We start from the raw sequence: 19,363 nt of genomic DNA, 5'->3' as shown, positions 1-19,363 counted from the left end.
TAGTAAAAATTTCAGATTTTTTTTTCTTGCCCCTATTCCACTGTAACATGTCTCCCATAGTGGGTTAGTAAATATGGTAGCTCTTAGTAATAATGGCTGCTTACAGACATGGGGAACAACTGCCCCCCCAGCACTCTAAGCTTGGTGCATTTCCACACTGTGCATAGCACATGCCCAAAAAAGCATTGTGTTAGTTCAGCCTGGCTTCTCCAACGTCTGTATAGATCATGCACTTCAGCGGGGCTTTTTGGCACTTTTTGTAATAGCTGATTTAATCAGCTTTAGATCAAAAAGTGCCAAAAAGCCTTGCTGAAGTACACAATCTATGCAGATGCTGGGGAGCCGGGTCAAACTAACACGCTGCTTCTACCTTTTCCAGTAAAGAGCTGTTTTGGAGGTTTATTTTTCATGTCTGTCAGCAGCCTCTATCATAATACTAATTTTCTCACTGCATGATCTGCTTGGTACTCTTCATCAGATTCAGCTCATTCAATACAACCTGCCTTAAAAATTATTTCCTGGATATTGTAGCTCTGTGGGAAAAATAGTTCTTTAAATATCACTATAGCAGGATTTTTTTTAAAGGAGTGCAGCACTTACTTTCATTACCTCATAAAATGCTTGGTTGTTGACAGGTCTTTTACTTTTGGTACATGATTAAAGTTTTAAAAAATTATAGGTTGGTAATTTCCAAATTCATTAATTTTGTATTAAATTCTCCTGTAGATGAAATAAGAGGACATGTGAGATGAAGTAATTATACCATGTACAGTAGTGATAACAATACATGAACATGGACACAAAAGTGATTTAATTTGTTAATGTAACAATCATCCATATCCCATTTGGAGTATACATCTTATCAGAAGCAAGAGAAAATATTTTCAGTCATTCAGTCATTTTAGTTTATTATGCATAGTTTTAACACAAATGTTGAGCTCTGTATGTACTATACAAAGGTCATAAGTGCACTTCCTTGCATTTATATACAGTTTTTATGGCACAAAGTTTTCATATACTGCTGGTAAGTCAGCCCAGCAGTATACTTAATTGCTACTGAAAAAAAATTGACGTATTTTATAACAGAACTGTATAATAAGCATTTTAACATTTTACTTTAAGAGAAATCTAGAGACTAAATGCTAAAAGATTTAAAATAATAAGTCCCCTATGAATAAAAATAAACTAGGCACATGGGGCCCAATTCTTCAGTTCTTATATGTAGGCAAAATGTTCATTGCCTAAGCTAAGAACTACAGGTTTGGGTTTGATGACCTTTATATAATAACTAAGACCAGATTGTAATCCTATTCAAATTAATTACATGACTCCTTGCGACTTTAGTGGGACTGCAATTTGGGCCTAAATACCTGTTCTTGGGGGGGGGAGTATTTGTGCTGTCTGAAATAGTAAAAACTACCACCATATTTTGGGCATTATATCAAATGCATACTAGGGTACTTAAAACTCAGACTATCATCGGAGAGTTTACTTTTTCATTGAGGCTATTTCTTTAATATTCCACGGTGACAGCTTTAGTTCTGAGATATTCGTGAAGAGCTTCTTCCCCTGTGGAAGCAAAATATAAAATAGTTAGAATACCACGTAATGTTGTCAAAATGTTATGACACCATTCTTTGGACAAGAATCTTGTCAGAAGACTTATGCTTAGCAAGCAACAATTCAAAGCTCCTGGTAAGTATTCAGTCATTTCATGCCACAGCAGACTACGGCTCAAGAACTAGTATTTATTAATTTTTAGTCTCAAGAAATGTACAACCACTTTTCATCCATTACATCCCTTTTGCCCTGCTAAAATCAGCATCAGAACAAAACAGGACGGACCCCTTTGACATTCCTATGAAGGTATTAACTGATTTGTAGTTGTCATTTCATAACTTATACCTATTGCATGCAGGCTGGCTAATGAGACTTTCTGTAGGTCTGTATTGGGTTAAGGGCTGTCAGGAATACAGGTCCAAAGGAGGAGATGGCTTCAGATGCCACTTACTAACTGGCATTTGAGTCCATTGGGGACAACAACAGGTACATTATTCTCAGGGCTCTGGTTTCCTCCATGTCTGAGCTTTCAGGGCTGGCTTGCCAAGAATAGATAAAATCAGCCATCACAGACAGAAAAAAACCCCTGATATTAAGTTTAAAGAAGCAACTAGAAAAGTGAGACACCGGGTCATGTCCTGGGTGGTGGTGGTGATGATGAAAGCTAACATGGGCTATTCTAGGTTACCACAAGGGGGTGGTAAGAGACATTCATAATAGGCTGTCTTAAAACCCCTTTTTCTTTACAAGCTTTGTTCTACTGCATTGTGTTTTATTTTAAGGTGACTCCTTGATCAGGAACTATAGGGAAGGATCCTAAATGCCTGAACTCAGTTGGATTTGCTGAGTAAGGACAGCCAATATACAAGGCATTATAAGCCCAGAGCCTGATTTCAATGAGAGAAATTTCATCCTGAGCTAGGCAAAGGCATGAAGCCTAGCATGTTAGCATATGCCAGTGGTTTTCAACTGGGGTGCATGAGACCCTCTCATGGGTGCTGTGAGTCAGGCACTACTGTGGCAGTAGCCAAATAAAGCTTCCCTGTATGTAGGGCTGTAGCACAAGTGGGGTCCTGCATTAGGGTTCTCCAAAAACCCTAACGGAAGCAGAAGAGCTGCCTCTTCCCAATCCAGCTCCCCCCCATCCCCACTCCCTCCATCCTCCTCTCAGAGGCACCTGGGACAGTTCCATTTGTCTTGCACACCTCTGTTTCCAGGGGATACTGTGCAGAGTTGGACGGGGAAGGGCTGCAGCATGAACCAACTCCCCTGCCTGCTTCAAGTGTCTCAGATCATCCTAATGAAGGAGGAAGAGCATGCACATGCCATAGCCCTTCCCACCGGCTGTGCACCAGGTACGTGGGGGAGTTTTTACCTAGCAGAACCCAGTTGAAAACCACAGAGGTAAGTTGAGCACAACAATGGTTCTCAACTGGGAATGCTTCCACTACCATAAAAATTAGTGGACTGGTGCCATGACTCAACCACTGGGATATGCACTTGAAACTAGCAAGGGGGTGCAGCTAGTTATCTAGCTGTCATTCCTTTTAGAGGTGCACCGATACATCGATCCATATCATATTGGCACTGATAAAAGGAAAATTAATATTATTGGCAGTCGGCTTTTTTTGGCTGATGTGGCCAATAATGGCAATAAATGCAGCATGCATGCAGCCAGGAATGCAGCCCAGCAACTTGAAGAGCAGCACCCTGTGGGTAAGTCTGTGGGGGGGGGGGGGAGGGGCATGGGGGGGCACAAATTGAGGCCCCTGTGGTGAGGGAGGAAGTGGGGCTGGGGCAGGGGTGGGCGCTGCTCAGCTAGGGCAGGGCAGGACAGAACAAGTGGTTTGTTGGGGAGGGAGAGAGGGTGTGGCTCCCACCACTGTATTCACCCCTGGGGGAGGCATGGGCATGTACCCCCCCACTGGATCTGTGCACGGGGTGAGGGTGGGCTGCCTGTTGCGGGGTCGGAGCTGGGGGCAGTGCCGGGCTTCTTCTGGCGGGGGGTTTGGGCTCAGGCTGCACTTGGGCCAGGTGGTGGTGGTGTAGGGGTGGGTAGACTATGGGGTGGGCTACAGCCACCCCAGAATTATCTAGCCCCTCTCCCAGCACTGCCACCACCCAGCCTAAGCACAGCCCTGGCTCAACCCTTCTGCCAAGAAAAGCCTGGCACCACTCCCGGCCCTGACCCTGCAGCGGGCAGCCCCCCCTTGCCCCATGCACAAATCGGAGGCGCATGTGCCACCCGTGCATGCAGCAGCAGGAAACCCCCACCCCCTGTCTGGATGAGCCACTCACGGCTTTATCCCGTGCTCTGCCCTGGCTGGGCAGCATCTGCCCCTGCCCGTGCCCCAGCTCCACTCCCTCCCTCACCGTGGGGGCCTTGATCTGCCCCATTAGACACCCCTTCCCCCCGCAAACAGGCCTGGCAGTGGCTCTCCAACCTGCCTGGCTGCATATCAGCAATCAGACTGGTATCGGGTGATATAGCTCATTAATAATCGGACATTGGTATTGGGCCCAAAAATCCTTATTTGTGCACCCCTAATTCCTTTTTCTTACTAGTTTTAATATATAAGATTTGATCTGTCCAGAAGTTTCTTGATGATAGGACCTGGTCAAGGGTTGGGTTTTTTTTTCCCTTTTCTCTTCTTTAAACTGACTTGGACTATATGTGAGGGGAGAAGAGAGAACTGCTTACCTAAATCTTTTCCAAATCCAGATTGTTTGAATCCACCAAATGGTGCTGCCACATCAGTTTTATTGTATGTGTTGATGAAAACTGTCCCTGCTTCTAGTTTTTCACTGACATAGAGAGCTTTGTTTATGTCTCTTGTGAAAACTCCTGAAGCTAAGCCATATTCTGTGTTGTTTGCTCGTTGTAGCACTTCTTCAACATCCCTACAACAAAAAAATAATCAGTTTGGTTCACTGATAGGTCATAGAGGCAAGACTCTGATGTGTAACCAGTGACCCCACAGTTTGTGTGCCACTCCCTCCCCTCCTCCCACGTCCCCCCAATCATTTCTAGTGTTTTAAAGCTGTGACTAGTAAGTGCTAGTCTACAGTTATCTGTCAGATAATGTGGCAATTCTTATTCTTGTCTCTAACTTGTAAGGCTTATATTTCAGAATGGTTAAGGTTAATATTGAAGAATCCCAAAGCAAATTCTGCATTATTCAACTGCAGTTGCACAAAGCTAATATGCATCCAAGGAATAAGCAAAAATATTTGCAAAGCAAAACTTTCCATCGTGTGTTTTTTGCTTAAAAATACCACTTACTTCATTCTTATGGGGAATATTACTTAAATGCACACTCCTACGTTTGACAAACTTCCATGCCATTTTCAGTGTGCTAGTTTCTATTTTCAGCTCTATTTCCCCCAAACAGCTCTGAGAATTCTTGGTTTGAAAGATAAAGTGACTTTTTACAATGCAGTAATCTATAAATTTGAACGGTGCTTTCAAATGAGTTTTCTACTGTTTTACAATTCAATATTAAACTCAGTCCAGTGTAAATGATTGTACAGAATACTGGGCTTTTTCCCCTATTGGCAGAGTCCAGCCTTGTGATTTTCATTCCCAATTCCTAGGGATCTGGTGGGCCACAGAATAAGCAGGGATTTTTTTCACCCATTGTTAGAACGCACTGACTTCTGGAACATTAGTCCAGCAGCATGTATTAATGCCACACAGAAGTCTGTGGCAAAGCAAAGCTGAATTGAGGGCCTTTAAATCCTAAACAAAGAACACAAGTCTGTGATTTGACCAGGTCATTGCAGTTAAAAACCCAAATTAGAGAGAGAAAAAAAAAGACTATTCAGTATTTAGCTTAATTTGAAAGATAGCACCTCTAGCAAAGTAGGGTGCAGGCATAATATAATTACTACAGAGTAAATGATTTTAGATTGTACTCTGTAGTAAGGCAGGTACACAAGCCGCTCTCCCAAGTTTTTTTCACAATAGACAATATTACAGTTCCTGACTACTAGGTGGCATGGGAGAACACAGCTTCATTGAGCAAACAGCTACTCCAGGATGAAGTTGACTAGGGGAACAGATATATACAGCCAGTCCAACAGTATAATTGTAAACCATCACTTCTAATTTTCTGAAGGGTAATTTTACCATGGAGTGAACTGACTTAGTCTGCTGTAAATCTTTTTATCTGTTCCACTGTTGCCACAAAGTCAAGTCAACTGAGTTGTGAGTCTACCCCCTTGGTGTCCCCAAGCAAGCTGCTGTAGCTTTACTTTTGTAGTGACTTAAAGAGGAGGATATCACAGGCTTCATTTTGCACCTTGTTATGCCATAGAGGGTTCCTTCCCACAAATAGACTCATATGGACTTAGGAGTGTTGGCAAGATGAAAGCAGCAGGTGTTAGGACTGTGTAATTTTACATAAGTGGTAGAAGAGATGAAGTAAAACCAAATGCTACATACCCATCCTTAAACTTAGAAATTACCATTACAGGACCAAAAGATTCTTCCTGGGCAATATACATATGATCTTCAACATCTGTGAATACAGTGGGTTCCATGAAGAAGCCTGCACAGGACACAGGAAGGGCATCATTTGTGAGTAAAATATTTCTTAGTTTGCTTTGTTTTCTTTCCCTTGCCTTCTGGTATCATAGTGCCTCTATTTTCCTGTTGAGCTACTGAGTTGTTACAGACTTAAGTTGTAGATCGGAAGTGGGCAAAGTGGCAGATCCAGCCTGCAGCTATGCTCCATTTCCTAGCAGTCCCTGCCTGTGCAGCTCCTGGCTGGTCTCCATGGAAACCCTGGGATTAAGGAGCTGTGATAGCACTGGGATGGGGCAGAGCTGCAGGGTGCTCTCTGCATGCCCCTGCTCTCAGAACTGGAGCTCGGCCCTAGCCTCATGCTGTCATGGCCCTGTGACCTAAGGGTCTCCACAGAGACCGGCTGGGAGCCATGCAGGCAGGGCATGTGGCTGGGTGGAGGAGCTGCTCACGGGCTGGGGCCAGGGCCCAGGATCTTGGGACAGTGCAAGCAGAGGGCTGGGGCAGGGCCATGATCTGCATGCCCCTTCCCGCAGAACCCACGCTTGTCACAGGGGCATGTGGGCAGCATATCATGTCCCTGCACTATCACTGGCCCCAAATCCCAGGGTCTCCCCAGCCCCACCCACCCACCTTGCTCCTGGCCATGGCCCCATCCCAGCTGCCCAGCTGTATGCCCTGCCCGTATGGGTCCCACACCCATGTGGCTGTGGGTGCAGGGCAGACAGGCCAGGGTGCCTGGGCGGTGCGGCTGGGTCCAGCACCTCTGTAGGGGTTACTGGGAAATAGTCAGCCACAAGCCAGACGTGGTCAATGAGCTGGATTTTGCCCACCTCTGCTATAGATGATATCAATCTCCTCTATACATTTTCCTTTGGCAGGGAAGGTTATGAATAAAATCTGGTGTGAAAGTGTGTACTTTGTTAAATATTAACTGAGTTTACTTAAGAAGAAAGGCAAAACCTTCTCGATTTAGATGCGGTTTAAACTAACTTTGCTGCTATAGTTTATACTGTGTTTGCAAGGAAAACAATTTATGCTAGCAAAAGCACATCTTTGTCAGCCTAACTACCTATATGCTGAGGTTACTGCCAGTTCAAAAGTACTGGGGGAGGAAATGGCCATGTTCCCTAGTGTTATTACTACACCTATACTAGCAAAAGTGTCTAGTGTAGAAATGTGCTTTCAGCCTCAATACAGCAGGTGGTGCCTCAGCTTTACAGCTTAATATGATGGGACTTCTGCCACCAAAGCCCCACAAATTAAACCAAGATCCCAAGGGATAACAAGGTCTAATTTTTTTCATAGACATTAGGGCTGGAAGGGACCTTGGAAGATCATTGAATGCCCATAAATTCCAGGAAGGCCGATTTTAGACTAGACATAAGAAAAAAGTTCTTTACAGTGCATGTGTCCACTGTCTGAAGCATACTCCCTGCAGAGGTGGTATAAGCACCTACTCTGGACTCTTTCAAAAAACATCTGGATATTTTTCTTGCTGGGATCACTTGATCTCAGGTGACTTCCTGCATATGGCAGGGGGACTGGACTCGATCTCACGAGGTCCCTTCCAGCCCCTAATGTCTATGAAATCATTCATCTCAGTGGCTGTGTCCAGACAACCGTGGACATGCGGTATGTGGCACTGCAGACCCATCTGCAGCACTGCACATGCAAGCATTCCCCACACTGCTACCCTGCAGCATGGGGTGGCGGGGGCAGGGTTTGACCTTGAGAGCCAAAAAAAAGTAGGGCAATGCACATGGCAGTGTGCACCACCCAAAACTGAAGTCTGGCTGGCTGGAGCCATGCTGGGGCTGCTGGGGCCAGTGCAATTACTGCCCCCAGCCTCCCTTACCCCACCCGGGGTAATCTGCCACATGCCAGAGCACGTGTGGCATGGGTGTTCCCTGGGGACAAGTAGCAGCAGCACAAGGTGTGCCACTGCTACTTGTCCTTGGAGAAACTAATGTCCACACTCATCTGGATGTGGCCAGTGTCCATGTGAAAAATCAGTCTTAGCAAAAAAAACATCTAGCCTGCAATGATATTTATATGTAAAAGATGGGAAGAACTATTCAGTAGGAACCATTTTTTTTTCTTTCTGGTGTCCAATGATTGTTTTCCAGTTCAAAGGCAGCCTAGTCTATTTGCAGTTACTTCATTGGAGTCCTTAGGAATAGAAAATGTATGAAATGCAGCCCCTCAGCTTCTTTTGTACTGTTTTCATGATGGATTTCCCCTTATACTTCCCAGCAGGGGAGAGTCTAATATGAGTCTTTAGAAGGTAAATGTCCAAATCATCTCCAGAAAGTACTTTACCTGGTCTACATACTTGTCTTCCTCCATACACTAAGGTGGCTCCGTCTTTCACACCAGTTTCACAGTATTCCAACAGCTTTTCCAAATGTGCCTTGTGATTCTGTGGGCCATGATCTGTGGATCTATCGAGTGGGTCACCAATTTTCATCTTTTGGATTTCTTCCACCTTCAGAAAATGAAAAGTTACCAAGCATGATACACTCGCTAATCTCTAGAAAGTGTTGAGTACTTATGGCTGCCTGAATTTGTATGTGCCTCACTTAGATGTACCTTGAAGGGGCCTACCATTCCAGAGCTAGAATGCTCAGCAGTTTCTGAAAATCAGGCTGTGTAAAATGTTTCCAGTTGGACACCCTAAATCACTACTCACTGTTGAGATTCTTGGCTGCCCTTTTTATTTCTTCAATTTCTTATGCTATCATGGCTGGCATCCAAAATGTTGTCCTTTTACCTTGCTGTCATACTCAATTCCTACTCTAAACAGGGATAAACTACTGTGATCTGTCATGCATACATACTGGCCTCTGGCTGCTTTACCACTCCATCCAGGAAGAGCACAGACCATCTGCAGATGCTTCCTCAGCCTAATGGAGGGTGTCTGTGCCTGAAAGCTTGCTATGAAGAATTTTTCCTGCTCTTTGAGTTGGTCTAATAAAAGATACCGAATTTACCCGAGAACCTTGTCTGCCTGTGTTCTGAAATATTACTACATGGTAGGCACTGAATCTGTAATGGAGATAGTTATATGCTCTAGTATGATTCTTGTTCCTCTTCCAGTCCAACTATTTTTTTCATCTTCACAGTAGACTTAAGCCTCATTCAGTGAGTTAAAATCATTTTCTTAGCCTAACATATGACCAACATTAACAGAATGCTGCCTTTTACTATGTTGCTTGTCACTGCATTTCTTGTACAAATGTCTCCCATTTGCATCTTTTAAAAATCTTTTTTTTACCTTCCTGCCACAAATCCTTTATTTTTTCAGCCATTAACAGCAATGGAAGTTTAAATAACTGACACAACACCAAGACATTTGCATATGTTTATGAAACTACCAGATATTTGCTTTATATCAGTTCAAAATTTATTTTAAACACAAGCCTTCTAAATATCTTACCACTCTCTTGACAAACTCATCATGAATTGATTCTTCCACAAACAGTCTGCCAGCTGCAATACAGTTTTCTCCCTTGTTGAAATATACTGCTCCCATGCCCTGTGTTAGAAGAAAACAATAGGCTGACACCTGCTTTTGTTTATTTCTTATCCAGGCCTTTCCCTTGAGATGCACCTCTTGTTCTGTTTTGAGCTTCTGTGTCTTGATCCATCAATATTTAAAGGGACATTAGTAATATAAAACTCAGTGAAGGGGAAAAATGTTTCTTTACTTCTGGAATAAATCCCATCCTTCCTCTCTACCTGCACTGCTCCATGGACATAGGTCACCCTTGATGCAGAACAGCTACTACAGTTGTGCTGTGTGTGAAGGCTGGAGAGAAGAGAAGATTTAGGGAACTGCACAATCCCTACAGAGTGGTGACCACAGTGCCATAAGACCTTGTCAAGCATCATTGAGAAGGGTGTTGGCAGGAAAGCTGGGAAGCTGGAAATATTTCACTGAACTTTACCTTCGGGGGTAGCAACCTGGTGGCTAGTAGAAAAGTACATGCCAGCACTCCATCAAATCCATAACAGACCTCTTATATCAAGCCTCTGAATGCAGATCCCATGAGGGAGGCAGAATTTTTTCCTTCTTACTGTGACAGCTAGTGCCTGTCAATGCTTCCAAAAATGTTTTACTTTAAAAAAAGAAAACTGTAAATATTTTTACATATGCTTCTCTTCTCAATGTGCTTCACTTTTCTGATTGGCCATAGTATTGACTCAGGCAATTGCACTATAAAAAACATTCAGGATCTGACTGCACTGCTGATTTGTTTTTTGGGGCAGTTATTTTCCTGTTTTGTTCCGAAAAATAGAATTGCTACAGATAGCTTCACTATCTCCTTTTCAAGTTCTGCCTGTTCTTGGAGCACTGTAATTGTACGTTTTACAGTTCTAACTGCAGGGTTATAAACATGAATGATGAGTTCTTTTTTATAATGAATAATATGGCATATGCTAGCATGTATAACAGATATCTCTAGGAATAGCATATTATCATCTAAATTTGTTGTTTACATGTACTTGCAAATTGTAGAAGATCAATGTTAAGCTTGGGTAGGAAGCATAAGTCAGGGTGTTGGATGATGATGATAAATCATTAAGGCAGGGACAGGCAATTATTTGGGCCTGTGGACCATGTAGGCAGTTCTGAGGAGCTGCCACGGGCCAGACAGCACCCCCACCCCTCCAAGCAACAACCCAGAGCCCACATGCCCTGTGGCTTCTCCTTGCCACTGCCAACAGCACACAGCCCCAGCCCCAACCTTGGCCCACACCATGCCTGATCCAGACTCACCAGGATGCACCAGACAATGCCTGGGCCAGGCAGGACTGAGGGACTTGAAGGGGGCTGGACAAGGTCCCTCTGTGGGCCAGAGCCAGCCTGCAGGCTGTGTTTTGCCAACTCCTGCATTAAGGACTACAAAGCAGCAGGGGCAACTGTTTGGATTTCCATATCTGTTCATTTTCAGGCTTTAATGTTGCCAGCAGTGGCAGATCCAGGAGTAGTGCAGTTGCACCTTACTTTGATTCCTGGTCCACCCCAAATTTAAAATTAATTGCCTGGTAATGGCAGCAGAATTTCTCTTCAGTTCGCAGTAATGGAATCATTTGACTTCATGGCTCATTATAATCTACCCAATTCCTTCTAAACTCTTAATTCCACAGGTGTTAACGAACCTCTCCACTTTTTAATGGCTTTGATGTTCCATTAATCAAGCTATCCTTTCTTCTGCCATTCTGCTGTCTGTTAATTGTTCCTGATAACCTAGCTCCTATTTTACAGACTTGCAGACAGCTAAAAACATTAACTCAGTGGTAATAACTTTCAGTGAAACACTGCAGTCAAAAAAACTCTGAAAGATGTAGACAATTCTAATGAGAAGAGGTCTAAAGAAACTTTTTTATTATTATTATTTTTGCCTAGGTTGTTGAGGTTTTCTTATATGTAACATAATATAGCACATGAATGCATATTCTAATACATTTATATTTGTTTTTCCTTCCAACTTAAGATGAATAATATAGGCCTAGGCCCCTAATGTAAACCTTCTAGTTTCTTTTTTACTTGGAGAAAGATGTGTATTGTGTTATATGTGATAAGGCACTATACCCCCTTTTAAAAAAAATCCTAAATTCACCTATGGTTGGTAGCGTATTAAAGTGTCTAAATTTGGAGTCACTACCCTGTTGCTGTAGAAATGCAGAAACACCTTTACCTTTTTTTAAAGCAAGTTTTTCTACCCCTCACCCCACACACGTACCTCCCCTCTTTCTTTCTTCTTTAAAAATATTTGTGGCTTCCTGAACAGGCAAAAGTTTACATTGTGTTGGCTTATAGTATGCAGCCCACAGAAGGAAGCCCCAGTTCTAAAAGATAGTGTAAGAAGTTTATGAAAATCCCCAGAGAAGTAGGGTAGGCGTATATGTCATAGCATCACTTCACAAGAAGAGGCATTAATGAGGCTCTGAACCTATTTTATTTTGAAGTAACCTTACCATTTTCACAGCTCTGTCAAGATCGCAGTCATTGAATATGATCAATGGGGATTTGCCGCCAAGTTCGAGAGAGACTTTCTTCAGATTACTGACTGCACAACTATGGGAAAATTTAAAATACTTACATAAAATCAGCTAATTAGAATATTTCCCCTATCATCAAATGTAACAAACATGAATAGCATATCTTTTGTTCTTAAACAGATGGAAATAGTGTTCAGTGTCATCTAATAAAGACAAAGTATTAAATTTATTCCCTTCCATAGGTAGCCTGTCATTTAATGTTATGTTCAAGGTATTGTTTTTAAACAAATACTGGGCGTGCCTACATAGTTTCATAGTTAGTAGGGTCGGAAGGGACCTGAGCAGATCATCAAGTCCGACCCCCTGCCATGGCAGGAAAGAGTAGTGGGGTCAAACGACCCCAGCAAGGTGATTGTCAAGCCTTGTCTTAAAGACCCCCAGGGTAGGAGCCAGCACCACTTTGCTTGGAAGTTGGTTCCAGCTCCTAGCCGCCCTGACCATGAAGTAGCGCCTCCTGATGTCTAATCTGAATTTACCCTCTGCCAGCTTGTGACTGTTATTTCTAGTCACTCCTGGTAGTGCTCTGGTCCCCTCTGACTAGTTTGTAACAGGCCACTAGATCCCCCCTCAGCCTTCTCTTCTGGAGGCTGAAGAGGTTCAGGTCCTGAAGCCTGTCCTCGTAGGGCCTGCCCTGCTGCCCCCTTATCATGTGAGTGGCCCTCCTCTGGACCCTCTCCATGTTGTCCACATCCCTCCTGAAGTGCAGCACCCACAACTGGATGCAGTACTCCAGCTGCGGCCTGACCAGTACTGCATAGAGGGGGAGGATCACCTCCTTGGATCTGCTTGAGATGCATCTGTGGATGCATGACAAGGTGCGGTTGGCCTTCCTGACTGCATCCCCACACTGCCGGCCCATGTTCATCTTGGCATCAATGATGACTCCAAGATCCTTTTCTGCCTCTGCACTGACGAGAAGGGAGTTCCCTAACCTGTAGGTATGCTGCTGGTTCTTCCTCCCCAGGTGCATCACCTTGCACTTGTCAGTGTTGAATCGCATCCTGTTCTCATCTGCCCACCTCTGTAACCTCTGTCCAATTGTAGCCTATTCCTCCCTTCTAGCGTGCCCACTTCTCCCCACAGCTTAGTGTCATCAGCAAATTTGAACAGTGTGCTTTTTACCCCCTCGTCCAAGTCACTGATGAAGATGTTGAACAGTGCGGACCCGAGGACTGAGCCCTGGGGAATCCCACTGCCCACATCCCTCCAAGATGAAAATGACCCATCCACCACCACTCTCTGGGTGTGGCCCTCCAGCCAGCTGGCTGACTGGTGACACTACATCACTGTTGCAATGCACTACAGTAACGTAGAGTCTACAGGCAAAGACCATGTTCCTGCAGCTACGTTGCCGTAGCAATGCACTTCCTCAGTATAGTGCTACAGCGATGTAGGCTAAAAATAACCATGCAAGCCACAGTACAGGCTGTTACTGCACCATCATTTAGTACTTCCAAAAGGAAGAACTAAATGATGGCACAGTAACAACGGTACCATAGGGGCACGTGTAGACGTGCCCACTGTTTAACTGATAGGATAAAAATATCTAAAAATGACCACAGTACCTCTTCATAATCTGTTTGCCAATTGGAGTTGAACCAGTGAATCCAAGTTTGCGAATATCTGGATGTTCAGATAAGCGCTGTCCCACTAAACCACCTGTGCCATTGTTTGGATAAAGGAAACAGTTGGAAAATATATATAATTCTAGTTCTGATGCAAAATAAGGAAGCTACCCGTCAACCCAATGAATTAAATATTACAAAATTAAAACAACACATGTCCTCCCTTATTTAACTAGCAATGCTTCAGATTAATGAAATTAAAACCATACCAACAGGACAAATCTTCACCAGTGAGCTGAGAACTTCACTTCTAATATAACTACAGCTAGTAATACCTAACACTTGGATTAGCTGACATGAATGCTGTTTTACTAAATCTACCTCATACAGTTAACTTGGAACTAGGCTTCTTCACTAAAGAAAACTTGTGTTTAATTGTAATTGTATTAGCCAACTGAACTCTTCATGATGCTGAATTTAACCTGCCTAAACTGACCAATCAGTTACAATCAGCATCATGTTGGCTAACTTTATTTTCATGATTGCATTTAAACTTGCTAATATTTCTTAGCAATGACAAGCCTTTGAAAACATGTGAAGTCATATTACTGAGGGCAATAGGTTTCTTTAGTATGAATCCTTTGAAAAAATGTATAATTATTACAGAAATTTGGAGCTTTCAGTTCTGAGAATATATATCTAATCACTATCTGCTCTGCAATATAAACAGATCTTAAATGAATAAGGGGATAAGACCACTCAGTGTACTTTTCACCAAGAAGTCTACGGAGATGAAGTATAAGGTTGCCAATATCAGCACAACCAAGTCCTTTACAACTTTTCATAAGCACAAATCATATCAAGTTTTATTCTGAATAAACAAGATGAGGTCAATGTTTTACCTGAACCAGGCAGAATATTTATAACACCCTTTGGAAATCCTGCTTCAGCAGACAGCTCTGCAAACTTTAAGGCAGTCAGAGGAGTCACCTAGGGAAAAATATACACAATAGTCAGAGTAGTTAAGTAAGCCATGACATTTTTAATGCACAATGTTTTCATCATGTTACAATATACATCTTGCATTAATTCATATTCTTGTCCACAAAGGTGGCAAAGAAAAATCGACTTTCCCTTCCAAAAAGAAATGTATCTGTTCATGTTCTCAAAGTCATGTTCTGACTATATGTTCATCTCACTGCGCAATGTCCTCTCTCCCTCTTCTGTCCCATAGCTCCAAGCAACAAAAAATATCACAGGATATATATATAGTGACAATTTGGTTCTGTAATTGAGACTCCCTTGCATCAGTGTAGGAACACTTGTTGCTTTATATGCTTTTTAGGGAATGTAACAGGTCTATCAATGGACAAAGTCAATGGGAACTTTACCTGAATAGGGACTGGAGGATCAGACATGTACTTTGCATTTTGCCTTTTGATTTTACCTGTGCTGGTTTGAGAACTAATGTGTTGCCTGCAGCCAAGCATGCTGCACTCTTCCATGCAAGCATCATCAGCGGGTAATTCCAGGGGATAACTATTGCACAGACACTTGAGATTGGGGAAAAATAGGAAAAAGATGATATTTTTAAACAAATTTTGAATGTCGCTTCTATTTGTTAAGGTCAAAATTAGTGTACCGTCACAACAAAAAAGACAACAATCTTACCCTATGGGTTCCTTCTTGGTGAAAGTTAGGTTATGGTTTGGGCGTGCATGGTTAATTGGGATTGTAGAGCCCTGAAAAAAAGACATCAGATTGTTCTTAAAATATATCCTAAAGGGAAAATTAGAATACACTGGTTGTCCAAACACATTACTCAGTCAATAAATACAATAGCAGAAAATTCTTCTTAAAGCCACATAATAACTTTCTGTAAATTGAATACCAGAAAAGATGCAGGAATGCTGCTGGTGTATAACCTAAGAATGATGCATCTCTGTTATGATGCTCTATATTTCAATCAGCTTATCTGGTATTCAGAGTAGGATTTTTAGGTCCTTGTTTCCCAATCAGATATGCTTCTATTACACTTCTAGGATAATTCACACCAGGTAAAAGTCTCATTCTGTTCCTCATAGTGTTAGATTCCCCATGCTAATGGGGCCCTTTTAGTCTGTATGTAAAAAAAAGAAAATTCTGCTTATGAGTAAGAGTACAGTTATTTCCAACTTTGCACACATGCCGAGATACGCATTAGCTTGCCTGAATTTTGTCGCACCACCCAGCAAAGTATCGGAATGTTTGCACAGACATGCCAACATGGGTCTTCAAAGCTAAAGTGTAGACAGCTCCTGAATCAATGGTCTCAATTGTTGCTAATTCCTCTTGGTGTTTCTCCATTAGGTCTGCAAGTCTTTAATACAACAAATGAAAATAAAAATAATGCTGGGGAATAACATTTTCAGCTATATCCTAAAAACCAGATTTAGTACTTGCAAAACACTAAACCTCACTCAGAAAATTTTCTGTGACTTCTAAGATTACAGAACTGAAGCCTTAGACTATTTGTTAACTTTACTAATGGCCTGAGCTGAACTGGGCCATATAAGCAGACACTTTATGCTTATGAGGAGTCCCAGAGACTCTGCTTAGCTAGAAAGACTTGCCTGGATGAATCTGTTTGTACATGCAGTGTCTTGCTTAGACCTTCCTTTACAACAGTAGCCCAGGTTTATCTAGTTTATTTTTTCAGCCCGTGTATCTGCCTCCATTTTGTTACTCATATACCCAGTACATGTTTTCATACGTGATTAGGTAAGTGCTTTTCTCTTACAGTAATACATATTAAAAGATAGATTACGTTCTATTTTCCACATGAACGGTCAAATAAGTCTCATGTAAAATATTTATAAAAGGATGACATATATGGAGTTTTCTTTAATAATTATGAAAGCTGGAAGTTGGCCCAGAACTGACCAGAGCATTTTCTGAAAGATATAATAAAATGGATATTTCACTGAAGGAAAGAAGGAATAGGCTCTTCCTAATAGTTGTCTAAGGATCTGAGGCTTGGAAGCCTCAAATGTGGCTAACCTGCATTCCTAGGTAGCGCCCACAAAATCCAATCTGAGCCGGGTGGGTCATACAGAGGCCTTTTCTCTAACATAAAAGGTTCAACCAATATAAAAGCACTGCAATATATATAAATAAGAAAAAAAAAAGAGCAACCCTCCCAGTGGGGTCTCAGGGTATACACAGATGTAACAGTTATATCAATATCCAAGAATACTGTCATATGCTGTTACAGTACAATCATTATATTCACATGATTCTGTAGCAATGCAAAGGTAGCAAAACTGTACCAACTTTAATCCTGCTTCATTCAGGGATAACTCAGGGTGATTTAGCCAACTTGTATCACTGAATAGTTGTGTAGACATAACAGATTGTAACAGCTGTTGTGCATTTCTGAGCACCAGCCTATGTTTGTCCATATTTTTAGCCCATACCTGCAAAAGTGGTCTTTGGCTACTAGGGCTTAATCCTGTTCCTCAGATGGAATAAGCTGTAAAAGCCTTGTTACACAGTAATGTTGGGCAGCTCCTGGAGCTCTTAACCCCTGGACTGTCCTCACATTAACACCTGAAACTGGTTTTAAGTGCTTGTTAAGCAGCTCAAAGTTATGCTACTCCAGAGCAGGATTCTTTCTGATCTGTGTTAACTAGTTCATGTTACACTAAGGTGTAGCCACCCCACTCGTCCCCCACCCTCGTCCACTGGCACAGATTAGGCCCACTGCCCTGCCTTCCCTCCCCAGCACCCCAGATCCCTGCTCGCTTGTGGCTGCCTATGGTGTCTGTCTTGGGGGAGCAGGCAGGGAAGGGTTAACCAACCTGCCTGCCCAGCAGCCATTGCCATTGCTCTTGTGCAGCTCACACTGTCATGTGTAACAAAGCCCTAACAGTTCTTATCTGGGCTTTATCCCCTAAGATCAGGTTTAACAAGATGCATTTTTAACTCAAGATTGTTCACTCATTCACAAGGGGCTTCATTAAGATGAACCCTGGTACTCCAACCTGGAGGTGACCTATAACTTGTCTATTTTGCAGTCTGAATGTAGCTGAGGCCCAGGTTATAGTGCTTGACTTCTAATAGTCTTCCAGTCCCTACCTGTGGTTTTATTTTCCAGCCAAAACAAATATGCCAGCAAAACTTCACCATGCAGAATAAGCCTGTGAGTGCATGTAGACTACTTTTATTTTTAAATCCTTTCCCCCCAGAACAGATGACACAGAAAAATACAATCGAGTTGAAAAGGACAATTGCATCAGTCTCAGGCTCACAGAGGGAATAAATGTGGGTACCCAAAGTACAGCTGGGCTGTAGGGAAAAAGCAGGCAGTATACACTGAATAGGTCTCCATCTCAAAGGGATGGAACCAAGACATTCTGTTTTGATACAGAAAAGAAGAGACACAAGATATATGGCGGAAGAGCAGAAAGGTGTTTAGTTAGCCCCTATAGCTTTGACAAGAGATAAGGAATGTTCATCATATTCAGAGAAGTTTTGCTATGACTTTTCAGAGCACATAAAAATAAATACAAGCAAACAAAATGCCACCACTTACATACCTGTACATTAATCTTCCCCTTTCTCTTGCATTCATTTTTCCCCATTCACCATTTTCAAATGCATCTTTTGCTGCTGCTACTGCCTTGTCAACATCCTCCACTGAGGCATAAGATACCTTAGCTATTATCTGTCAGATTGAAACATGGTGTCATAAAGAGTGCTTCCCTTCTTCTAAAAACTTTTACTTGGCTATAAACAAGCACTTAATATTCTGATGATGACTTATCATGCCTTTATCAGTCAGGTTCAGAAAAAACTCAGAAGCTACTGAAGGTGGTAGAATTGGGAGGACTGTGCATATAGTCCAATTCTGTTCCTAAGCCCTGATAACAGCAAAGAGTTTCATCATACCTTTTACTTTATTTTTGAAGTATTAAACTGATATGGTACTGAAGAAGTGGGAAAGCTTAATATATGGTACTGGACTATGACATAATACCTGAAAATGCTAGAGTATTGTTTGGATGTTCCAGTGCCTTGGAAGGGAACATCTTCCACAGATTCAGGTTTTTTTAAGGTACCTAAAGCTAATGCAGAATCACTAAGATCCGATTCCATTTCACCTTGGAAAAATCAAAAATTGCTGATGCAACAAATTCTTTTGACTTCAGTGGATTTTAGTTGATTCCAGATTTTCAGTACCACATGTGAAATCAGAACCAAGCTTATTATGTATTGTTTTTTCAGTTAAGAGTTGCTCAACCAAACTATGGCACTTTTTGAAAATAAAGAAATGCGTTCTGAGGCTAAGAAGCCATTTGTCTTAAAGCCAACTTAAAGGGGCATTCTCTAAAGCTAAATTTGGTCCAAAATGTCAGATTTATAAAGTTAAACTCTTACAAAACCAACGATTGATGTAAGTATTTCTAAGAAAAAACAATTCCAGTGATAACACTTTTGAACAAATAATCATTTCTCGCTTCTGTTTGCAAAGCTCAACATAGCACAACTAAGCTAAAGCATTCAGGCTGCCAGTGAAACTGACCTAAAATAAACCATGAACAAATTAGCCAAGTTTTACTGTTTAGACTAAGAAAAAATGCAAAAAGCTAACAAGGAGCATAAA

General features: G+C 42.2%; 1 protein-coding gene across 1 annotated transcript in view; it reads right to left on the bottom strand.

Moving 5' to 3' along the window:
• Nucleotides 1-891: 891 nt before the first annotated feature.
• ALDH1L2 (aldehyde dehydrogenase 1 family member L2) overlaps nucleotides 892-19,363 on the bottom strand; it is a 53,808-nt gene continuing 35,336 nt past the window's right edge. Inside the window, exons 12-23 of the mRNA XM_090043178.1 lie at nucleotides 18,297-18,424; nucleotides 15,928-16,078; nucleotides 15,391-15,461; nucleotides 15,167-15,272; nucleotides 14,622-14,709; nucleotides 13,720-13,813; nucleotides 12,071-12,170; nucleotides 9,525-9,623; nucleotides 8,408-8,573; nucleotides 6,005-6,110; nucleotides 4,262-4,461; nucleotides 892-1,569 (exon numbers count right to left, since the gene is read on the bottom strand). Of these exons, the coding sequence (XP_089899304.1) occupies nucleotides 1,514-1,569; nucleotides 4,262-4,461; nucleotides 6,005-6,110; nucleotides 8,408-8,573; nucleotides 9,525-9,623; nucleotides 12,071-12,170; nucleotides 13,720-13,813; nucleotides 14,622-14,709; nucleotides 15,167-15,272; nucleotides 15,391-15,461; nucleotides 15,928-16,078; nucleotides 18,297-18,424 (1,365 nt within the window). The 3' untranslated portion in view covers nucleotides 892-1,513. The remainder of the gene's footprint in view (nucleotides 1,570-4,261; nucleotides 4,462-6,004; nucleotides 6,111-8,407; nucleotides 8,574-9,524; nucleotides 9,624-12,070; nucleotides 12,171-13,719; nucleotides 13,814-14,621; nucleotides 14,710-15,166; nucleotides 15,273-15,390; nucleotides 15,462-15,927; nucleotides 16,079-18,296; nucleotides 18,425-19,363) is intronic.

The sequence above is a fragment of the Crocodylus siamensis genome, chromosome 4 (genome assembly GCF_052110815.1).
Source record: "Crocodylus siamensis isolate JL-2025a chromosome 4, ASM5211081v1, whole genome shotgun sequence".
In the NCBI taxonomy this organism is placed as follows: domain Eukaryota; kingdom Metazoa; phylum Chordata; order Crocodylia; family Crocodylidae; genus Crocodylus; species Crocodylus siamensis.
The sequence above is the reverse complement of the archived record's forward strand: the minus strand, read 5'-3'. Positions and strand labels throughout refer to the sequence as shown.